The sequence below is a fragment of the Ictalurus punctatus genome, chromosome 25, assembly GCF_001660625.3.
Source record: "Ictalurus punctatus breed USDA103 chromosome 25, Coco_2.0, whole genome shotgun sequence".
Classification (NCBI taxonomy): domain Eukaryota; kingdom Metazoa; phylum Chordata; class Actinopteri; order Siluriformes; family Ictaluridae; genus Ictalurus; species Ictalurus punctatus.
The window spans coordinates 2,017,263-2,039,494 of NC_030440.2; the positions used below are offsets into that span (position 1 = coordinate 2,017,263).

The window sequence follows — 22,232 nt, forward strand, 5'->3', positions numbered from 1 at the left end:
ATTAGATGATCATCAAAACAGTTGTTAGTATCAAAGTGAGAGAGCACTCATGAGACTAACCATAATTAATCATGAAAAAGCAATTAGCAAAACTTTTTAATAAATAATAATTCAAAAAAAAAAAAAAAAAAAGGATCAGAGTGATTATGATGCGAAACACAAAACAACAGAAAATTCTATTTCTTCTACATTTCAAAGCTTCCTTAAAACATCTATTTATTTATTTATTTTTGCAAATACTCAAGTCATTACGATCAGGACGTACTAAGATCTCTGATATGTTTGAGGAAACTGGGCTTATGGCGTTTTAAGCACCATTCACACTGGCCTATATAAAATAAGATAAAAAAAAAAAACATTGACTTTCATTAGACTTAACTTTAAACATTTAGGAAAGTATTACAAGAATACATGCTTTCTCTTTCATCCATACCACCAGGTTTCTTGATAAATATTTACGAATGTGGGATTGTTCATTTAATTAGGTTATAAGTATTTCAACCGTATCAGTTACCAGTCTAATGAACGTGGATCTGATACCTGTAACACACACGTGCTGTATAACCAAAACTGATTATAGTCTAATGATAGATCTGATTAATGATGTTTGTGTGGTGGCCTGGAAAAACCTGTCACGTAGTGAACGTTTGACATTTGACTATACTCCATATATAGTTCCGGAAACTACAGGCTTGAAAGTGGTATCATTGACCTGAAATTCTTATTTATATCCTTTTCGATGCTAATCTCGTTCAAAGATTTCATTCCAGTTCCACTGAAAGACCTCCCACCTACCGCTACGTCTCCATCATTACTGTCGAATTGTAACGAATTGCGAAGTATTGAGTGTTATCACCGTACCGAGCGTTTATACCGGTTTCCTCGTTGTGTTTCATGTTCATCGCTCTTGTTTCTCGTTCTCCGTTCTTGCCTTGCCTAGTTCATGCCCGTTTACAGATCGCCTGTTTCTTGACCATGCAATTGTCTCATGATTTGGATTTGTCTGCCTGCCTCTCTTGATTAATAAGCGCTCATCTGCACTTGCATCCGTCCTGACCTACATTACGTGGACCTCGCGACAGAATTGCAGTCCATGGCGGCCATGTTTGTAGGCCGCAGTGCAGTTTGGGAAACGTAGTCACTGGTTTGCTATGAACTGACAATCATGAGCATTTTGAGACTCTGTATTATTTCGCTATGGCATGTACGTACAACAACCTGATTGAAACCTGGCATTCTTTGTGTGAGAACTTAACTCGCAAGGTTATAGATACCTTTAAGCAGACTGTCTGCGTTTACTGCTGCATCTGTTGAACTGGCGCATTAGCAGACAGAAAGGTATGAATATAGTCTAAATAAAATCAATGTCAGACATAACAAGATGTTTTCCCAGACCACCACACATAAATTGTTGTTCCAACGTACCGAACATGGGCAAATGTTTTGGTTCATATTACAGATATGATTTGGTAAGTGCCTTCGTGAACCATAATACCAATCAGGACTCGCAAACTCGGTTTTAAGAGCATCCTTGGAGGCTTTTTAGAGTATAGAAGACGGTACATTCTTAAGAAGAAAAGCCTTATTAGCTGCTTTGACACAGGTCTAGTTATTATGCGTTATATCCATGCATTTTTTATGAAATATGAAATTCCTTGGGTAGTATGAGCTAACAAATGTGGAGCTTTTATTCTAAGGAGTGCAACAAAAACAGCGTATTCACTGAGTATGCTACCAATTTAGCCTCTTCTCTTGACGCGATCCCGTTCGGAGAGTTAATCCGCGTCACGTAAAAGCCGATCTCATAAAGTTGAAAAGCGTTTCCGAAAAGAGATCTTCTCATCTCTAATGATTTCGAGGGGAGTTAGGAATGTAACGGTATGTTAAAATGCTCTCTTTATTCTGCAGATCCTTCAAGAGGTGAGAAAAAAGAGAGCAAGTGCCCCACCCCAGGGTGTGACGGCACGGGCCACGTCACAGGCCTGTACCCACACCACAGAAGTCTGTCCGGCTGCCCTCACAAAGACCGCGTACCACCAGAAAGTAAGAACAATAAAGACATGCTGTGGCTCATTCATGGACCTTTTTCACACTTCTGTGTTTATGAATGCAGAAGCTTAAGTAGTAGCGTTTCAACAACAAAAAAAGAAAAGTCCGGTGGGATAGTGGAAAAATGGCAGTAAATAGAGCTGTAATCGCTGCCGCATCGTTCAGCGCACAAATAATTCAAGGAAACAGCTGTACTTGACCTTTCGCTCATTCCCACTGATGTGCTTGTGAGGAAAAAAATGGCTTTGTGCAATTTGCTAGGATGAGAGTGACCATTTTAAGAGGCACGTAAGTCTGTAAAATCCGACTGCTTGAAAAAGCACTGGCCAATTGGAATGGTCAGATCAAAGCTAGCAGTGTGTGTGTGTGTGTGTGTGTGTGGGATGAAAGTACAAAAGCTAGCCGTGTGAGGGATATCACAATTAGCGACTGTGCTAGGTAAGCTAGCTAGTCAGGTGTGAAAAAAAAAAATCGTAGCTAGCTATTTACTGTTTAATCTGGAATATACCGTTCGCCGTTGTTCATGCATTTCACTAACTAAACCATGTTCAAAGCGGCAACCGGAACGCTATTGCTCATTAAACGGCACATTTGTTGTGAAAAAGGTCCTGCCATGCTGTAATGGTCCCGGGTGTAGTTACACCTCCGGCTGGTACGGGGGTGCTCCTTTCTTTGACGTGCTTGTTGCCTGAAATGGTCAGTGTATGTGCTGCTGTTCAGTTCCTGTCCATGCCTCTTCACAAATGAGTGTGTGACCGCTAAGAAAGCAGCTTGTTTGTGTGTTTTACTGTGCGTTGGATACCTCTGCATGTCTTGGTGTTGCCGATGAGAGGGAATCGAGGGATTTCATTTACTTATTTATTTATTTCATTTATTTTCGCAGGACACATCACAAGCCACCTACAGACTAGATTTAGATTCTGCACTGTAAAAGAAACGGTTGCTACGAGCGCGTGACTGGCTTTCATTTCCGCGAATCGGCTCAAGTGTGCAATTGTGGAAATGACCGGTGAAGTGCGACGAATTCTTCGAAACTTGATCAAACGAACACAGCCACGTCCGTGCTAATGCTGTCACGTGAAAACCGCTCAGTGAGCGAAATCGTCACGCATTAGCGCTTCCGAATTAGCGTACGCTTTCCTACGGGGCGGTAAGTTCATGCGGACTGGGTCGTGCGAATTCGCAAGTGAACAGACTTATATATTTCGTACAGTATTATATTTAGTACTTATATTAGTCAGTTTAGTACAGTGTATTTCCTATAGCGAATATCAAATCTCCATCCTGACCCAGATAACTACCGCTATAAATGATGCTGGACATCCTTAGCCAGATTTGAGTAATAGACCTCACCGCGGACGTTCGCGTACACGGTGGGTGAGTTTTTCTTTTGAAAAATTGCTGAACTTCCACTTCAGAAGGTAAAAACCCATCTGTTCTGGTCGTGACTGGAAAATGACTTCTTTATTAGCATGCACCGAGTGAACCGTACCGTCGCCTGCTACTAACACGTCTCTGCGTATGGCTGCATGATCTCTTTTCTGCATGCCCTGACTTATTTATCTTTCACTGTTCTCACCCTGAACACATTATGCCACATGTTTTCAAACAGCTAACTCAAACTCATTCAGTCTAATTTAAAAGCAAAGGTCTTTTGTTCCACCTTGAGTGCTCCTAACCTTCACTGTCTCTGGCCTTCTCCTGTCTTCTCCTGTCTTTCCAAAGTTCTTGCAATGCATGAGAATGTTCTAAAGTGCCCGACGCCTGGCTGCTCGGGACGCGGCCACGTTAATAGCAACAGGAACTCGCACCGCAGGTGAGTCAGTGCACCTGAAGAGCTGAAGGGGGCTGGAAGCGCTGTTGGTTAAGTGCTCTTGCAGGCTCGGGGTTTTTTTTAAAAAACGGTTTGTCTGGACATTAGGAAAGAGCGGCGTTTGAGCAGAGAGGCGTGAATGAACGGATAGATCTGTGCGTCGTTGTCACGGCGTCTGAGACTCGCCGAGAGACGTGACAACCCTTTAGTCGTTGTTTAAAATCCAGTTATTAATGATCAAACATTGCACTGGGTAACTACTATGAATTATTTAGTAACCGCAATGTCCTGTACAAACTCTAGTATCATTGTAAAGCGTGTATTTATTTATTTTTTTTAAATAACGATATTCTTTAACGGAGCGACGTAACTATCGTACACGCTGCCACGATTCGACGTTTAAGATTGTTTTAGGATTTATTAAGCTGTATTAATGGACACAACGCAGAATGAGACACAATTATACCATTTCCTCGGCGTGCTGGCCCACACACCCACACACACAGCTTAGGTGCATGTCTCCTCATCATGCTGTGATCTCTTGATCTCGCAGACACAGGCTCACACTCACAGCCGCTGCAGGCCGTGTTATATGGAACAGGTCCTGTGGGACAAGCTCACACCCACAGTGCCGGCATTAAACAGGTTGAGATAAGGGGGGTTGGGGGGGGGGGGATAAAACGTGAAAAAAAAAACCCATATATACATGGTATAGTATACGATATGTACGTGTCTGTATATATGGCTTCTGTGCGCGCGCTCTCAGTTGTCATAGCAACTCGGCATACTGACGGCGGTCCTTCTGTCTGCCACTCAACTTTTTTTTAAAAATCATAACGTGTGCAGAACTGTATAGTTTATACAGCATGTCTTCATCTCTTCCACAGATGCTTAGTTTTAAGAATGGTTGATGTGTGTGTGTGTGTGTGTGTGTGTGTGTTGTGCAGACATTGTGCTATAAATAAAAATAAAAAGGAAGAACACACAGGCGATGGGATGTAAGGAGAGAAACGAAGAAGTGAGGTGGGGAAACAGAGTGAGAGAGAAGGATCGTTGTCCATTTTGTAGCTCTGTATGGCAGCGCTGCAGTTGGCACGATCTCACTGAAGACAGACAACCAGATAATTGTATAAAAGCCCGGATATCTGTAACACTGAGCCTTCATGCTATAGATAGAACATGCATAATTCATATTTTTGTATTGTTCCCCCACACACACAGTGTTTGTGCATACAGTGGAAGCGATTGAATATACTGACTGGCACAAGCCTTGTAGTCATGTGGCGGTTTATGTGGATGTGCATTCAGTGTGTGTGTGTGTGTGCGTGTGCTACCAATGAAACGGTTGTCTTCCTGGTCTTTCAGTCTCTCAGGATGTCCTATAGCAGCCGCTGAGAAGATTGCAAAAGTTCAGGAGAAGCATCAATCGAGTGACGGAACCAAGTCCAATCAGGCATCTGACCGCGTGCTGAGGTATGGCTGCACACACACAACACACAAGAGCACAACACAGCAGAGAAAAACGGTTATCGAGCTGCATATATCAGTTATATATATATATAGATATATATATTAAAATACACTGGCAAGTAAAATATCATTAACGCTGCAGTAGTAAACTTTTGCCTCTCTATCGCCATCTCTGTTTGAAACGAAAATCACACACGTGATATGGTAGCTGTTCTTCTTTCTGTTTACGGACATCACGTAACCACGCAAAGGCGAATGACATCAAACTGATGTTTCCCATGAAATCTGAGCTGGCAGAACAAATTACAAATCATTATTATAAGCTTACTGTCGCGAATTGGGGGTAATGTTAGGAGACAGCTGTGAATACTGATTTTTTTTAATGTACTTGCTCAATAGTTGATTTTTGTTCATTTTTAACCCCAAAAAAGTTTGGTATTACAGCTTTAAGCATAATCAGGTTGAACTAAAATAATAATAACAATAATAATAATAATAATAATAATTTCCAAGTAATAGGAATGCATGAACATGCAGAGAGTAAATAATGGTAAGGAAGACAAAGAAGATCAGAGGGGCCAATACATTTCTTGCAAAAAAAAAAAAAAAAAAAAACTGGACTACTTGACAAGGCATTTTATGCTTGAGATTGTGTTTGAATAATCTACATGGTTGTCAAAATATGAAATATATTTCAATATGTCATCTTAAATATCCATTTTTACGAAGGGGGACGAATAAATATGGAGATGGCAGTTTATATACATACAGATTAAGATACACAAACGTTTGTAGGTGTATACGCTCTGAAAATGATCCAGAAATAAGTACAGTGGTGCTTGAAAGTTTGTGAACCCTTTAGAATTTTCTATATTTCTGCATGAATATTGACCTAAAATATATTTTAGTGTCATTTATTTGTTGAGGGAAATGATCCGATATTACATATTCGTGAGGGGTAAAAGTATGTGAACCTTTGCTGTCAGTAGCTGGTGAGACAGATAAACGTTTGGGGTAAGTGTCGATCGGTCCTGCGCATCGGCTCGGAGGAGTTTTAACCCGTTCCTCAGTACAGAACGGCTTCAACTCTGAGATGTCGGTGGGTTTCATCACATGACCTGCTCGCTTCAGGTCCTTCCATAACATTTCTATAGGATTACGGTCAGGGCTTTTGACTTGTCCGTTCCAAAACATTACCTCTATTCTTCTTTCACCGTTCTTTGGTAGAACGACTCGTGTGCTTAGGATCGTCGTCTCGCTGCATGACTCACTTTCTCTTGAGATTCAGTTTACGGACAGATGTCCTGATATTTTCCTTTACAAATCGCTGGTATACTTCAGAATTCATTGTTCTATCAATGATAGCGAGTCGTCCTGGTCCAGATGCAGCAAAACAGCCCCAAACCACGATACTACCACCACCGTGTGTTACCGATGGGATAAGGTTCTTATGCTGGAATGCCGTGTTTTCCTTTCTCCAGACATAACGCTTCTCGTTTAAACCAAAACATTCTATTTTGATCTCATCCATCCACAAAACGTTTTCCAGTAGCCTTCTGGCTTCTCCATGTGATCTTTAGCAAACTTCAGATGGGCGGCAGTGTTTTTTTTTAAGTGTAGTGGCTTTCTCCTTGCAGCCCTGACATGCACATTATCGTTGTTCAGTGTTCTCCTGATGATGGATTCATGAACATTAACATTAGCCAGTGTGAGAGAGTTCCTTTAGTTACGTAGAATTTACCCTGCGTTCCTTTTTGACCTCAATAACTATTAAACATCTTGCTCTTGGAGGGATCTTTGTTGGTCGACTACTCCTTGGGAGGGTCTTGAATTTCCTCCGTCTGTCTGACTGTGGATGGGTGGAGTCCGAACACTTTAGAGATGGTTTTGCAATCTTTTCCAGCCTGATCAAGAACTCTTTTTCTGAAGTGCCCATAAATCTCCTTTGTTCACGCGACGATACACTTCCACAAACATGTTGTGAGGATCAGACTCTGATAGATCCCTGTTCTTTAAACAAAACACGGCCCTCACTCACACCGGATTACCGTCCCATTGATTGAAATCACCTGACTCTTAATTTCACCTTCAGATTAAACTGCTAATCCTAGAGCGTCGCATACTTTTGCCTCTCACAGATGTGTAATATTGTAGTAATGTAGTATTTTCCTCAATAACTAAACGACCAAGCATAATATTTTTGTCTCATTTGTTTAATTGGGTTCTCTCGGTCTACTTTTAAGACTTGTGTGAAAATCATGATGTTTTAAGTCACATTCATGCCGATATATATATATATATAGAAAATTCTAAAGGGTTCGCATACTTTCAAGCACGTATTGTTTTGCAGTACTTCTTAAAATATGTTAATGTATACTATATTATATCCTCGGAAGTAATAATCACAGTTTTCTGCTGTAGAGATATTTACTGCAGGACAAACAACGCACAGAATCACCCAGTCGACATACTCTCAAATTCAGAGTAGGAGTACGACGCTGAAGTGTTATCATAAACTCATATCAGCGTCTCTGAGCTAATTAGACTTGTGCTAGTTCCGTTGATGCCCAGGCCGGGTTTTCCCCTCCCGCCTGTGTCGATGATTATCTTCCAGGCCTATGTGCTTTGTGAAACAGTTGGAGATCCCACAGTATGGTTACAAAAATAACGTCTCCACCAGCACGCCTCGCTCCAATCTAGCCAAGGAGCTGGAGAAGTACTCCAAGACCAGCTTCGACTATGGAGGCGGCTACGACGGCCAGCCTCACGCCTACAGCAAGCGTTCGCTTACACAGAAGGGCCACGGACGAGACACTTCACCAAGAGGATACGATGGTGAGCGCAACCCGATTAAACTTTGCCGTTTCTGGGAGTTTTGGTTAGGCAGCATCTTCTGGAGGTGACTGGGGTAACATCTGGGAGTGAAATAACCATCAGTATGCTGCAAACAAATGCTTTTCGATCGGAAAAAAAAAAAAAGACAAATTTCACCCATCAGCGCTGAGCAATATCAGCTTACTGTATGTAGATTCTTTTTTTTCACAAAAGCGTCTCCCTGTAGTGTTTGCTTTCTCAAGGATGAAAATATCCAAATATCTGGCAAGCTGCAGTGAAAGCATTATTCTAAAATAATCAGTGTAGGTCAGTCTTTTCTTTTCTTTTCTTTTTACACCAGTGTGACTTCTTATTGAATGAAAAGACGATGGAGGAGTTTGGGTCCATAAAATGCTTTCTGGCCTTCAGAAAATAAATAGCTTGCTCCTTCAGTCTCAATCAAGTCATGCAGCCTGCAAGTACAACACTTATATCAATATATATAAGTATATATAACCTGTGCTATAACCCTAGATCATCCGTTCCACCATCAGTGGAAATAATGAAAGTAAGCCTTCTTTTATTTACTGCAGACTGCTCCAAATTTTACATATATAGAGAGAAACGAAACAGTAGACATGCTAGACATTTTTCCATAGTTGGACAGATCCTTTTTGCTGAGCACCTTTCTCCGTTCGTCCAGTCAACAGATGGCTCATGAGTAAGAGCTGTTAGGCTTTTCCGATGCAGGAGGTGGGATTAGTCAAAATATGCTTGTCAAAAACATTGCAGAGTTTACCGAAGGTCCTTGTTTTAGATGTATACAACAACTAGTGTATAGTTGTCCTGAGCGGGAGGTATGGGTGAACGTTTCTCCGGGTACTCCGGTTTCATCCCCCAGTCCAGATACATGCGTTGTAGGCTGATTGGCATTTCCAAATTGTCTGTAGTGTGCGAATGGGTGTGTGAGTGAGGGACCCTGTCTAGAGTGTCCCCCGCCTCGTGCCCCTGGGAGAGTTCCCTGGGATAGGCTCCAGGCTCCCCGAGACCCTGTGTATGAGAAGTGGTATGGGAAATGGATGGAAGGATGGATGGATAGATGTCCTGAGTGAATCCATCTCATGCAGGGTTCAAATGTAGGAATCAGTCAGTGAGCAAATACACCACTCCCATTGGAGGTTTGGCCCATATGAGTAAAACTACTACACAGACTCACTTTTATATATATATAAAATTTTATATATATCTATAATGTCTAATTTGCAGTAAGTTAGTTTTCTCAGTCTAAATCTCGGTCTTACATCAAATGTTGTTTTGTTTTTACATTTGAAACTTGGCTCCTGATCTTGAACCTGTTTTTTTGTTGTTGTTGTTTCTTTTCATGGAAAAAGTTGAGTAAGAGAGACCATTAAAATAAGACTACAGGCAAGAACAAACGTAATGAATAAAAATCCACCAGAATGCATCTGCAACAAGAATATGGAGTATTTTGGATAAATGCACATTAATTGAAGAGCGTTAATATTAATATCAAGAGCATACCTTATTATTAATGAATGTTGTTTTTGTTAGACGAAGGAAATAGTATTACGCCAAAAGTCATGTTGAAAGTTGAACAATATATGGTTTTTTTTCCTGCTGTCTGTTTGCAAAATGTAAATGCACTATCATACTCTCTCTCTCTCTCTCTCTCTCTCTCTCTCTCTCAGACTCATTTGCTCTCAGCATTCATCATGGAACATCAGACCATCCACTAAGCGAGTCTTGTAGGTGTCTACCTCTCTACCCATCTACTCATCTGTTGTTCTATAATTTTCCAACTTTGTTTTAACTCTATTTACATGCACTTTATTTCATGTCATCTGTCATATCTCGTATGTTACTGTGCTTACTGTATATATGACAGTAAATGTGTGTGTGTGTGTGTGTGTGTGTGTGTTTGACAGCCAAGCGGTACTGTAAGACCTCGAGTCCGGCCAGCAGTACAACAAGCAGCTATGCTCCCAGCAGCAGCGGCAGTAGTCTGAGTTGTGGGGGAGGAAGAGGAGGGAGAGGAGGAGGAGGAGGAGGAGGAGGAGGAAGCAGCGCCAGCAGCACCTGCAGCAAGAGCAGCTTTGACTACACGCACGACATGGAGGCCGCTCACATGGCCGCCACGGCCATCCTCAACCTGTCCACACGCTGCCGAGAGATGCCCCAGAGCCTGAGCGCTAAAGGCCCCGAGCTCCTCGCACAGGTGAGCCTCCAGCACCTGTTCTCACATACACACACTCTCTCTCTCTCTCTCTCTCACACACACACACACAGGCTCCTCTACCCGTGGTTTGATTTTCTACTTCTGTGTTTCTATACTTCTCAGTACTTCTCAATTACACACCTTCTTGCTTTTTATCAATACTACCTTTCACTTCAGCGTCTCTGACCCCGGTCCGCTCTTTATTTCACACACAAGGACTTTTTCTGTGTTGCTCTGACTGCATGATAAATCGATTCCGAGTTATTCTGAGTTAGTCTTCTTTCTATGCAGTGTTAGTGTATAGCTGGAGTGGGTGTAAAAGGTGTGGTTTTTCATGCCACTGTGTGATGAACAGCTCCTGATTTCTTTAGTGACACACTGAATGCAGAGATAATGCAAACGGTGAGAAGCAGCATCCGACAGCTGAAACCGAATTGGTGCAGTATCAGCCTTCTTCCCTCTCTATCGTTTGCGTTTATTCCTCTGTCTCTTCCTCCTTTATCACCTGCCCATCCTTTCTCTCTCTCTCTCTCTCTCCAGTCTCTCAATCTTTATGTCTCTCACTCTTTCTCTGTATGAGACAGGTTGGATTGATGGTGTTTTCAGCCCTGGTCCGGGCTTGGCCTGTTTTCTCACCGGGCTCAGTACGAAGGGTGTGACCTCTCTGTTAGGACACTGGGGCTCACTGTAGTGTAGAGAAAGCGAAGAACAGGATGACTCAAATTGAGCACTAATGAGAGACTATAGATGGAGATGTAGGACAGTGAATGGTGCAAGATCATGCTCCTATTTTTTTTTTCTTTCTCTTCTCCTTTCTTTCTTTCTTTCTGCCCCACCCTTCCCTCTTCCATGTATATCACCTCTTTATCATTACTAATGTGTTTGGGTTTTTTTTTCTTCTCTTTTCGATTTGTTGATTTATTTCACCTTTTCATCGAATCTACTTTTCGGTCTTCTCTTTTTATTTCCTCTTCTCCACCACTCACTTTTTATTCATCTCTTCGCCATCTTCTGGCCATCGTACCTATATATGACCTCTTTACATTCCTTTCTTTTCATTTCGGTCATGTTATATGTACATTTCCTTTTCTCTTTTCTTCAAATCTGCTTTTCTATTGTCTCATCTTACTCTCCTCTCCTTTCATTCTCAGCTCTCTCCTCCATTTTCCAACTCAACATCACATCACTCCTCTCCTTTCTTATTCTCTCCTCCCACTCTCCTCTCCGCTTCTCTCCTTCCTTTCTTCTCCGGTTCTCTCGTGCTCGTTTCCTTTTCTTGCCTTCTTTCATGCTCCTATGCTCTTTGTCTCCTCCGGTCTCCTGTCCAGAGTCCAGAGGAGCAGGACGTGGAGGAGAACGGGACTCTGGACCTGAGCGTGGGTCGTGCAGGGGGCATGGGTGAGGGCACGGTGCTCACGCCGCTGCAGCCCATGTCCCCCCAGCGGCAAGCACTGCTCAATAGCCGCTGCTACCAGATGGGCCCAGACTGCTGGGACCTGCCAGTGGACTACACCAAGATTAAGAGCCTGGACGAGGACCATAAAGAGGTACAGCCTCCAGATCCCACCTGGGAGCAGTGCTGCTTTATTGGAGTTTATACAGATGGATGGTAGAGCAGGATCTGCTAGTGTTTAGTTGGCTGCCATATACCATGCACTTTAGTGGAAGAGAGTAATCTCTCAGGTTTTAATGGGGCAGCAGATAAAGCAGATACGAGATATATGTCATATTTTACATTTTGACATATGGTGTGTGTCGCGGAAATAAAATCCAGGGAGGAGAAGACAGAGAGTTGGGCACCATTCCACCAAAAGATCTTTAGAGACATCTAGTGGTTAAGACTAGAAGTGCTTGCTGAGTGTTTTTGCCGACTTGCTTTTATTTACAACTTTAATTACTTCAAATTTTGTTGAAGTCAATTGAAACTTTAGTACCAAAGACATTTCATCAAGCAAATTCAATCAAGTAAATTGTTCTTCATTGATATCCAGTCCTTGACTGAAAAGGATTTTGAATGAAAAATCCCAACTGAATGTAATTTAATACAGCACTAGGATTGATCCATATACATAAGCAACATTATTATTTATAAGTGCTTTATTGAGTTTTTCTGGCCCTGCTAGGATGAGTTGGACCCTTTCCAGGAGTTGCTGGAGAATCAGCAGTACCCGGGTGAGGTGTCCCTCCCCAGCCCTAAACACAAATATGCCCCCTGCAAAGAAAGCAAGAAAGAACTCCTCACGTAAGAAGACTAACTTTACACCCTTTTTCCTAATAAAGGGTTTATGAGTGAGTGAATGTGAGACTTGCTGTATAATTGCCATCTGGACTGTTGTTGTTGTTGTTGTTGTTTTTAAGTGTCCATTAACTCTAGTTGAATTTTCACCCCAGACTCTCTAGCTGCCAGTTAGCTGATAAAGGAATGCGTAGTATGATGACAGCAAACTCACAGGATTTAAAGTAAGTCTTTGTGATATCATGGTTAAGTCATTTTGTTTACGTCTGTGCTGAGTAGAAGTTCTCACTGTGTGCTCGTTCCTGCCTCTTTCAGGTGTCCTACTCCAGGTTGTGATGGCTCCGGGCACATTACAGGCAACTATGCCTCACACAGGAGGTAACCACACACACATAAACACACACACACACACACGGCCATAAACAATTTATTTATATCCACTCAGCAAAGTAGTAATGCGGGATATAAATAATAGAGATGCAGAATGCAGAAACATTCATCATCCTACAGTTAAAACATGGACTGTATCGAGATTATCAAGGCTATAAATAGCAGCCCCTTCTCTATATATGGCTGCTGCCATTTTGCTGGCTGTTTATCTCTCCTTGTCGCCAGCTGTGAACCCCTGAGCGGTTGGTACTTGATAACCTTAGTCATGAAGGCTTCCTCGAGGCTATTGTCAATGTGCAGCCTACCACTAGGACAAATATCTGTCTAAACTCTTCATTTACAACAACAGTACTGTCGTGATCAGACACATCTCCTTTCTGTTAATGCATAATTCAATTCTGCGTCTATTACATTAACGATGGTAGCTACAACGGGTGCGGATGCTTAGATTTTAAAAAGTGACAGGCTGGCGTTTAAGTGGCATTCACCTGCGACCTGCCACCTTCACACACACACACACTCACACACACACATAGTCATGATATCCATATAATTGTGTCTGCTATATACTGTAGCAGTATATACAGTATATAAGGATTGAGATCCACAAGTCTACAGTATATAAAAATTGATATCCACAAGTATACAGTATATAGGGATTGATATCCACAAGTATACAGTATATAGGGATTGATATTCACAAGTATACAGTATATAAGGATTGAGATCCACAAGTATACAGTATATAGGGATTGAGATCCAGAAGTATACAGTATATAGGGATTGATATCCACAAGTATACAGTATATAAGGATTGAGATCCACAAGTCTACAGTACATAAAGATTGATATCACAAGTATACAGTATATAGGGATTGATATCCACAAGTCTACAGTATATAAAGATTGATATCCACAAGTCTACAGTACATAAAGATTGATATCACAAGTATACAGTATATAGGGATTGATATCCACAAGTCTACGGTATATAGGGATTGATATCCACAAGTATACAGTATATAGGGATTGAGATCCACAAGTATACAGTATATAGGGATTGATATCCACAAGTATACAGTATATAGGGATTGAGATCCACAAGTATACAGTATATAGGGATTGAGATCCACAAGTATACAGTATATAAGGATTGAGATCCACAAGTATACAGTATATAGGGATTGAGATCCACAAGTTCAAGCTCAAGTTCAAGTGGCTTTATTGTCATTTCTACCATATACAGCTGGTACAGTACACAGTGAAAGGAAACAACGTTCCTCCAGGACCACGGTGCTACGTAAAAACAAGGCACTAACCACATGAAACGACACAGAACTAAATAAGACCTACAACATAGTATATATGAATATATGGATATCTGTTCAAGATTATGAGCTCAGATATACATATAAATCAACATATACATTGTTGTGAAAACCTCTGGTCCAAAGTGTAGAGGGGGGTGTACAAGCCTAAGAATACAAAGGAAATGTTCTGTTCTGTAAGGATGCCAGTGGTTTTTGAGCTGCTTGTATGTTCTTTTAGGGAATGTTCTAGAAATGTCAAACAGTAATGTAACTGGTTGTTAAGGATGTAAATGTAAAAAATTTCTGTGTCATAGTCTGTCAGGTTGTCCCAGAGCGAAGAAGAGTGGAATTAAAATAATTCATAACAAGGAAGACAAGGATGATCAGGAGCCAATTAAGTAGGTTTTCAATTAAGAGTTAATGTATTTCAAGAACATTTGTTGCCCTTTTGGTAATAAAAGTTCAACATGACGCTGGTGCCTAATCAGAGCCCTTTACTGCAGGTGTCCTGTACCTGGGTGTGACGGTCAGGGTCATGTGACAGGGAAGTACGCGTCTCATCGCAGTGCATCCGGCTGCCCACTGGCTGCCAAGCGTCAGAAGGATGGTTTTGTGAACGGAGCTCCATTTCCATGGAAGTCTGGAAAAACTGATGGTATGACATGCCCCACACCTGGATGTGATGGCTCAGGCCATGTCAGTGGCAGCTTTCTCACCCACCGGAGGTGTGTATGAAACGGGGACAGAATGTATTGTGTTGTTTCTTGGATTATGACGCATATAAATACATAAACGCATATACGTGTTTCTCTGTCCAGTCTCTCTGGCTGTCCCCGTGCCACTTCAGCCATGAAGAAAGCACGAATGACTGGCGTCGAAATGCTTACAATCAAGCAGCGTGCAAGCAAAGGTACATCATATGGAAATGAATTGTAACATTCTGCCTCCAAGGATTAGCGTCTTGGTTCATCCACAATGATAACATATAGCAGTGTTCACCATCAGACACGATGATAATGTCATCGGTGTGTTTAAATAATGTTGAGTCATGTGATCAAGTGCACTTGTGGTTTTAAGTCAGTCTCTGCTCTTGTCCAGGAATAGAGAACGATGAGGAAATCAAACAGCTGGATGAAGAAATCAAAGATCTTAATGAATCGAACAATCAAGTGGAGTCAGATATGATTAAACTTAGGACACAAGTAAGCTCATTTTTTTCTATTTCTCATCTTCTCAGCAATCAGTCATCTGTCTGTAGTCTTAGCAAGCCCTCCTGGTTCCTTGCCCAGATCACCACCATGGAGACCAACCTGAAGTCCATGGAGGAGGAGAACAAGGCCATTGAGCAGCAGAATGACTCACTGCTGCATGAGCTGGCTAACCTCAGCCAGTCGCTCATCAACAGCTTGGCCAACATCCAGCTCCCTCATATGGTACGAGACAGACAGGCAGCTTATCACCTACACACTACATCAATCACCTTATCAAAGGGTCCAGAAATAACTCAGATCCAAAATGTCAATGCGAGAGGATATAATAAGGAATACCTCGTGTATGGCTTGCGAAATTTAAACAGCATTCGGCAGTGAAAGTTGTTTGGGTTCCCATGTGTCTAATGGGCCACTAATACAGCTGACTTTCTGCCATCTGCTTCTTTATGTATGTTGTTGAGTTTGTCCCAGCTCCATATGCTTCTCTGCTGAGGTCACTTTTCTTACTGATCATTCTATGAAAACAAACTCACACCTCAAATGACTGTCTTTCAGTTGAGTAAAAACATGGCTTAATGCGCCTGCACATACTCATCTGCTCACGGCGCTCCATATTGTCCAAGACAGGGTGCGATTGGACAATCCCTGTTTTTAAACGCTAGCCATGTTGCTAAACAACTGAAACATGTCCTTTCTGAATATGGCTCCTCAGTTCTCCACCTCCACCTCCAGTGAAATGGGATACAATCCGATAAGTCTTGGCACTCCTCACATCTCACCTGCATTGGATGACTGTTGGCTGTTTCTGTGCTGTTTCTAATTCTCTACATTCTCCATTAGGAGTCCGAGGCAAACTTGGATACACAGGCCCTTATTCCTCAAAGTTGTGTGCGGTCAAATCGGATTCCTTATTCAGCCGTTTTGGTGGATCTGTTGGTCTGCTTTGGTGGGATCTGCTCGATCTCATCAAAACTCACATCTGGTCTGAATGCATGTCAATTTGAGTGTAACGTTTTAACGTTTATGGAAAATTTGCAGTTGATTTGCCGTTAAATCATCAAAACCAGTACAAAGATAGTTATAATACGTATCGTTAGTAGAGCGGTATGAGCAATAACAATTACAACCAAATAACGCAAACAAGTCGCAGTTGCAAGTGCGGTATCCTTTTCCTAAAAAGGTTAGTGTTAAGATATGTAATTCGTGAGTGTGAATCTGAGGAACAGACATAGATCTTTATCAGTTTCACTGAGTAATCGTTAAACTAGGTTCATACAGTCGCGATTACATATGTAACTAGCATTTTAACTCACCCCTCCTATCAATCACCGGTGGTGAAAATGACCTAATGTGTCGTATATGGCATGTAAATAAGCGGGCAGCAACTTGTGTCCACACAGCTGAAGCGGATTCATCGACTGCGCTCAGATCACCATTTGTTTCGATGTCGTACAATCTCTTTCATGCATCAGACTCAAATTTGTTTATGTCCTTCTGCACAAATCTGCACTCGTTTCTATGCACCTTTGATGGACGAGGGCCGCTGTGTTTCTCAAGTCCACATTCAACTTCTGGCTGTCCATTCTTGTCAACTATACAGACACCATTCGTTGAGATCTGCAGTATTTGGGGGGGAAAAAAAACAACAACTATATGTCTAGCTAATAGTATTCTCTCTACACCTCTCCCCTGTAGAAACCGGTGCCACTGAAAGAGGCCCCTGTTAAAAATTACTGCTGTTTACAGATGCCCCACAGAGTAAGACATTCATTTTCCACAGTCTAACTTTATCCTTTTATTGCTCCTATTGCTCCTTATTTGTTCCCTATAGCCCTCCTTTTCTCCGTTACACCCACTGTGGTGTGTATATACAGCATTTCAAAAAGGTCCATATGTGTTTCTTCATATGAGTTGAAAAAGCAATCATAAAGTAAAGTGTATACTGTAGATTATAGCTGACATAGTGTATGCAGCTGGAGTTACACTATGAGCCATATTTACTTGTTTTCTAATATGTTTTGAACCAGACATAATTACATTTAAATAGCTGGTGCTTGTTGATACTCTTGCCTTCCATGGCCCTGCAGTATGTGTTTTTATTTCACTAGTATCAGTGCTGATACACTCATATGCATGAGACTCACCGAAAGGCATGCAACTCATAATACATGCTTTCTTTCTTTCTTGTTTTTGTTTGTTTGTCTGTTTGTTTGTTAATTTGTCCACCTCATGATGTATGGAGTATGGAGGACAGTTTAGAAATCTCATCGTTTCTTTGTTAGATTTGCCTGCGCAGTTGTGATGCGAAATACAATCCTCCCCTAAGATTTACCACTTCCCTGTCTCTTGTTTGTTTCTACCACAAATACCTCAAGTTCTTCTCCTTTCTTTGGCTTTCATTGATTCCAATCTGTTCTACAGGAGCCGATGAACGAGCAAAATTTTGACAGTTACGTGAGCACTTTGACAGATATGTATACGCATCAGGACCAGTACCAGAGCCCTGAGAACAAAGCCCTGCTGGAGAACATCAAACAAGCTGTGCAGGGCATCCAAGTGTAGCTCCCTGAGCCACTGCCTCGTTTTTTTTTTTAAAGGGCTTGCATTAAGCAAGTACTGATAAGCAAAAAGAAAGAAAAACGAAACAAGGAAAAAAGAAAAAAAAACAACAACAACATGTAAAAAGTATGGATAATGATTATGATTTTTGCTGCTGTAATTAATTGTATTATCTTTCATTATTTATGATTCTGTTATGCTTTTGACGGGACGGGGCGGGACGTGGCGGGGCGGGGCGGGGGGGGGGGGGATAATGCATTAATTATTTGTTGCCTTGCTTTAACGATGATTACCAATGGCAAATGTTTTGAGGAACATTCATGTTTTGTACATTTTTCATATGACCTGACATAATGTGATGTACTGTTTATATAGCTGCTAATGTATGCACATTTTAGTGTATATGTATTTATTAATTGTAAACAACAACAACAAAAAACATTCATCGTTTTAAAAAGCTTAATGACAAGAAGGAAAAAAAAAAAAAACCATAGTGTTGAAAACGTGTTATGATGAAAACGTAAAGGGCAATCAGCTAACATAAGCTTTTCCTTTTATAAATAAGAGGAATTCAATGCGTACACTGTAGGTTGTTCAATGTATGTTAAACCGCAAATTTTTTTTATTATTATTATTATTTTTTTTAATAATATGACAGAATTTCATAGAGGTTTGTCATTGTGTTCAGAAAACATTTTGCAGCGGTCAGTGTGGGCACTCTAACGAAGTACACCTGTTGGTCTTTGAGCTTTTATTTGTATCGTTTTCAGAACGTAAAATGGACAGACGACAAAATTTTAGCATTCTTTTGTGAAACATCATGACACGGAAACCCACTGGTGCAAATCCCAAGCTTGTGAGAGAAATATTTCATAACGTCAACCATCCATCTTGTATATTCTCCACATGTGATTCCCATTTGGTTCATTCCGATCACTACGGAAAATATTAAGGAGACAATCCAGCAAAAATTATGAATTTATGAGCGTACAAATATTAGTAGGTAGAAAAAGAAAGAAAGAAAGAAAAAAAAAAACAGCATATCAGCAATATATGACAATGAATCAGTCATTTATTTAGATATGGGATGCAAACGTTCGGGTATATGCAATTTCTTATTGTAAACATCACAGAAAACTGATTAATGTTTTTACTAAATGTAAAGTATTGAGTTTTATATAAATCTTTTACTACAATCATGTTTTAGGGTTGAAACATGAGTCATCGAATCCAAATGGATGAAGGCATATGCATTATAGTTTTACATTTCCCATGTTCTGTTTTGCACAGGGACACCTTTGTTTCCATGTTTTGATGTTATATATATATATATATATATATATATATATATATATATATATATATATATATATATATATATATATATATATATACACACACACACACACAAATGGGGATGTGCCCAAAAGCTTGACTAGTGTGGAAAATGTTTTGCAGAGAGCTACTTTGTTTGTGAATGTTAGAATAAGTATCTGCTGGACGTACAGGGTTAATGTCACTGTCCAATTCATCACTATGTCAATCTAATGCATTATCATGTAAAAAACAAACAAACAAACAAAAAAAAAAACAACCACCTGTATATCAGCATCAGATGCAAAGCACGTGACATCTTTCTCTGTCAGTGTTGCCGACATAAGCATTATGGGTATATCATTTCAGAGTACCATGTATCAAGGGCAGTATTTATTACATTTGTGGAGATCTGTATTTTATTATCACATTCTTGATTTTTGGGTTTTGTCTATGGTGAATCCGAAGCACTTTAAAGTCTGAGAATCACGGAAACCTAAGTAAGGTTTTACAGAAGCTTTTTAATAACTTGGACAATGGCATGTTGTACAGGCCTAAAATCCTCAATTAACCGTTGATGGATGACTATAAGAGCAATCGGTTCCAGAACGAGCGGAAATGTTGACTGGCATGACCGGTTGAAATGACTTCATGATGCATAAGGAAATATATGTGCACTCAAGAGTTGTAGACAGAAATGCACTTGACCTCAACATATTAAACTCCCCAAGCATGTCCCCGTGTTTTTTTTTTTTTTTTTTGGTTTTTTGTTTTTTTTTTAAAAATATCGACAACACATGCTGGCATCAAGCAGTATCGTACTAATGCTTCAATTTAGTGGTTTAAGAGTCGGTTGTGTATACTAAGCATGATCTTCATAAAATACATCCGGTTACCATGCTGTCACCACTATTCTTAGCTATTTCCTTTCTTCGTTTTAGGCTAGCGCAGCAATTTTTTAAAGAAATCACGCCAAGGTGCTAATCATTCTCATGTACCACGCATTCAAACAGAATAACAGATCAGCTTCTTTCTCTTCTCTCCAAATGCTTTGTGTATGCAGCTGCCAGTGTAGTAATGCTTCTAATAGACTGATAGCAAAATTTCCTTTCCTAACCTCCCATTACTAATTCAGCAGGAAAAAGGACAATAAGCACAATTTTGCTGCTCACCTTTTGTTCGAACATATTGTAGTATCTAATTAAAAATGTTATCTGTAACTATTTAAATAGAAAACACTAAGTACAGTATCACATGCCTGAATGCAGAATACTTTTCTTATTATTAATTGTGAATTCATCAGGTTACAAGTTTCCATTTGAAGAGGACTTCAATGAATCATTTTAAAACAGGATTTTATATTCGAAAAGAAACATGGCTTTTTCTTATCTTGCTCTCTAACTCTAGTGCTTTCTTTTTTTTAACTACATGGCATGATTTTGGTTGATATGATACTTTTGGTTGATATGATACTGTAAATGTTTAAGATCACAAGTTGCAGTGATATTTCATTCTGAAATTGTGAACTTTGTACAATTTTTATTATGCTGGTGTTGACATCTCTTAATCAATAAAAACTTGTGTTGCCACATGGCATATCTCCTTGCCTTGGTGTTAAAATAGAAGTGAAATGCGAGTCGAATTAAACACCAACAGGGTCGACGAGGATGCGTCTGCCTCTAAAACGTCTAGTCCTCCTTGTTACTAATTTGCATGCCAGAAATCACTTTAAAATGCACTTCGAACACACCGTAAAGGAAGTCGATTAAAGAAAAACTATTTCTGACATTTGACCTTGCTGTGACCTTGTCCCTGTTTGGTCAGTTGTCATTATATTGACATCAATTGTCCCTGTTTGGTCACTTGTCATCAGCTGGTTATAATGATAATTCCATATAAATCCTACAAACGTGCAAACAAAGCACAACCACCTCTGTCCTAAAGATTTTCCCACGGTGGAAAATGTACAGTCTGTTAGAAAGTGATGATGCTGGAATCCGATTGCGGTAAGTTTTACAGGGATGACGACAGTATAAAATGTGCTTGATGAACACAAAATTATTTCTCGGATTCATACCCCGACTTCCAAACCCAACGATATGCCGTTATTTTTTCTTGTAATATATATATATAAAAAAAACACTCTAAATAAACACTATTACTTTTTAAAGTGAAAAATGTTTTCATTTATTAATTTTTTTTTTTTTAAAGAAAGAAGAAAGATGCTGCTGGTGCACGGTGACTTAGAGGTTAGGACGTTCGCCTCACACCTCCGGGGTCGGGGGTTCGATTCCCACCGTGGCCCTGTATGTGCGGAGTTTGCATGTTCTCCCCGTGCTGCGGGGGTTTCCTCCGGGTACTCCGGTTTCCTCCCCCAGTCCAAACACATGCATGGTAGGCTGATTGGGTGTCCAAAGTGTCCGTAGTGTATGAATGGGTGTGTGAGTGTGTATGTGATTGTGCCCTGTGATGGATTGGCACCCTGTCCAGGGTGTACCCCGCCTTGTGCCCGATGCTCCCTGGGATAGACTCCAAGGAGTCCCTGGAAGGACTTTCCCTGTCACCCTGAAGGAAGGATAAGCAGTATGGAAGAAGATGGAAGATGGTAGATGCTGAATTAGCTGCGTTTGTTATTATTATTAAATTGCGAGGGGAAAAGGAACTTTTCCACGATATTCTACATTTTTTGTTTTTAGATGCACCCGTACACAAACCGCTCTAAACGCAGCACCATGAGAAAACGCCATGACTTCGCGCATGCGCACTGATGAGGAACGCGGTGCGTTTAATTCTCCAGAATACCGGTAGAGGGCGTGAGGTGGTCACATGA

The 22,232-nt window shown here is 40.7% G+C and overlaps 1 protein-coding gene across 2 annotated transcripts in view; it reads left to right on the top strand.

Annotated features, from left to right (window-relative positions):
* The window catches only part of myt1la (myelin transcription factor 1-like, a), a 52,868-nt gene extending 34,574 nt beyond the window's left edge, over nucleotides 1–18,294 (top strand). The window contains exons 8-24 of one of the 2 annotated variants that reach the window (XM_047150950.2): nucleotides 1,909–2,043; nucleotides 3,775–3,865; nucleotides 5,228–5,335; nucleotides 7,947–8,167; nucleotides 9,856–9,912; nucleotides 10,093–10,382; nucleotides 11,711–11,929; nucleotides 12,506–12,624; nucleotides 12,774–12,842; nucleotides 12,934–12,996; nucleotides 14,633–14,716; nucleotides 14,822–15,043; nucleotides 15,137–15,228; nucleotides 15,417–15,520; nucleotides 15,608–15,751; nucleotides 17,225–17,287; nucleotides 17,951–18,294. In XM_047150950.2, coding sequence (XP_047006906.1) covers nucleotides 1,909–2,043; nucleotides 3,775–3,865; nucleotides 5,228–5,335; nucleotides 7,947–8,167; nucleotides 9,856–9,912; nucleotides 10,093–10,382; nucleotides 11,711–11,929; nucleotides 12,506–12,624; nucleotides 12,774–12,842; nucleotides 12,934–12,996; nucleotides 14,633–14,716; nucleotides 14,822–15,043; nucleotides 15,137–15,228; nucleotides 15,417–15,520; nucleotides 15,608–15,751; nucleotides 17,225–17,287; nucleotides 17,951–18,091 — 2,222 coding nt within the window. In that variant the 3' untranslated portion in view covers nucleotides 18,092–18,294. The remainder of the gene's footprint in view (nucleotides 1–1,908; nucleotides 2,044–3,774; nucleotides 3,866–5,227; nucleotides 5,336–7,946; nucleotides 8,168–9,855; nucleotides 9,913–10,092; nucleotides 10,383–11,710; nucleotides 11,930–12,505; nucleotides 12,625–12,773; nucleotides 12,843–12,933; nucleotides 12,997–14,632; nucleotides 14,717–14,821; nucleotides 15,044–15,136; nucleotides 15,229–15,416; nucleotides 15,521–15,607; nucleotides 15,752–17,224; nucleotides 17,288–17,950) is intronic. The other variant, XM_047150954.2, reaches the window with a different exon arrangement.
* The last annotated feature ends 3,938 nt before the right edge of the window (nucleotides 18,295–22,232 follow it).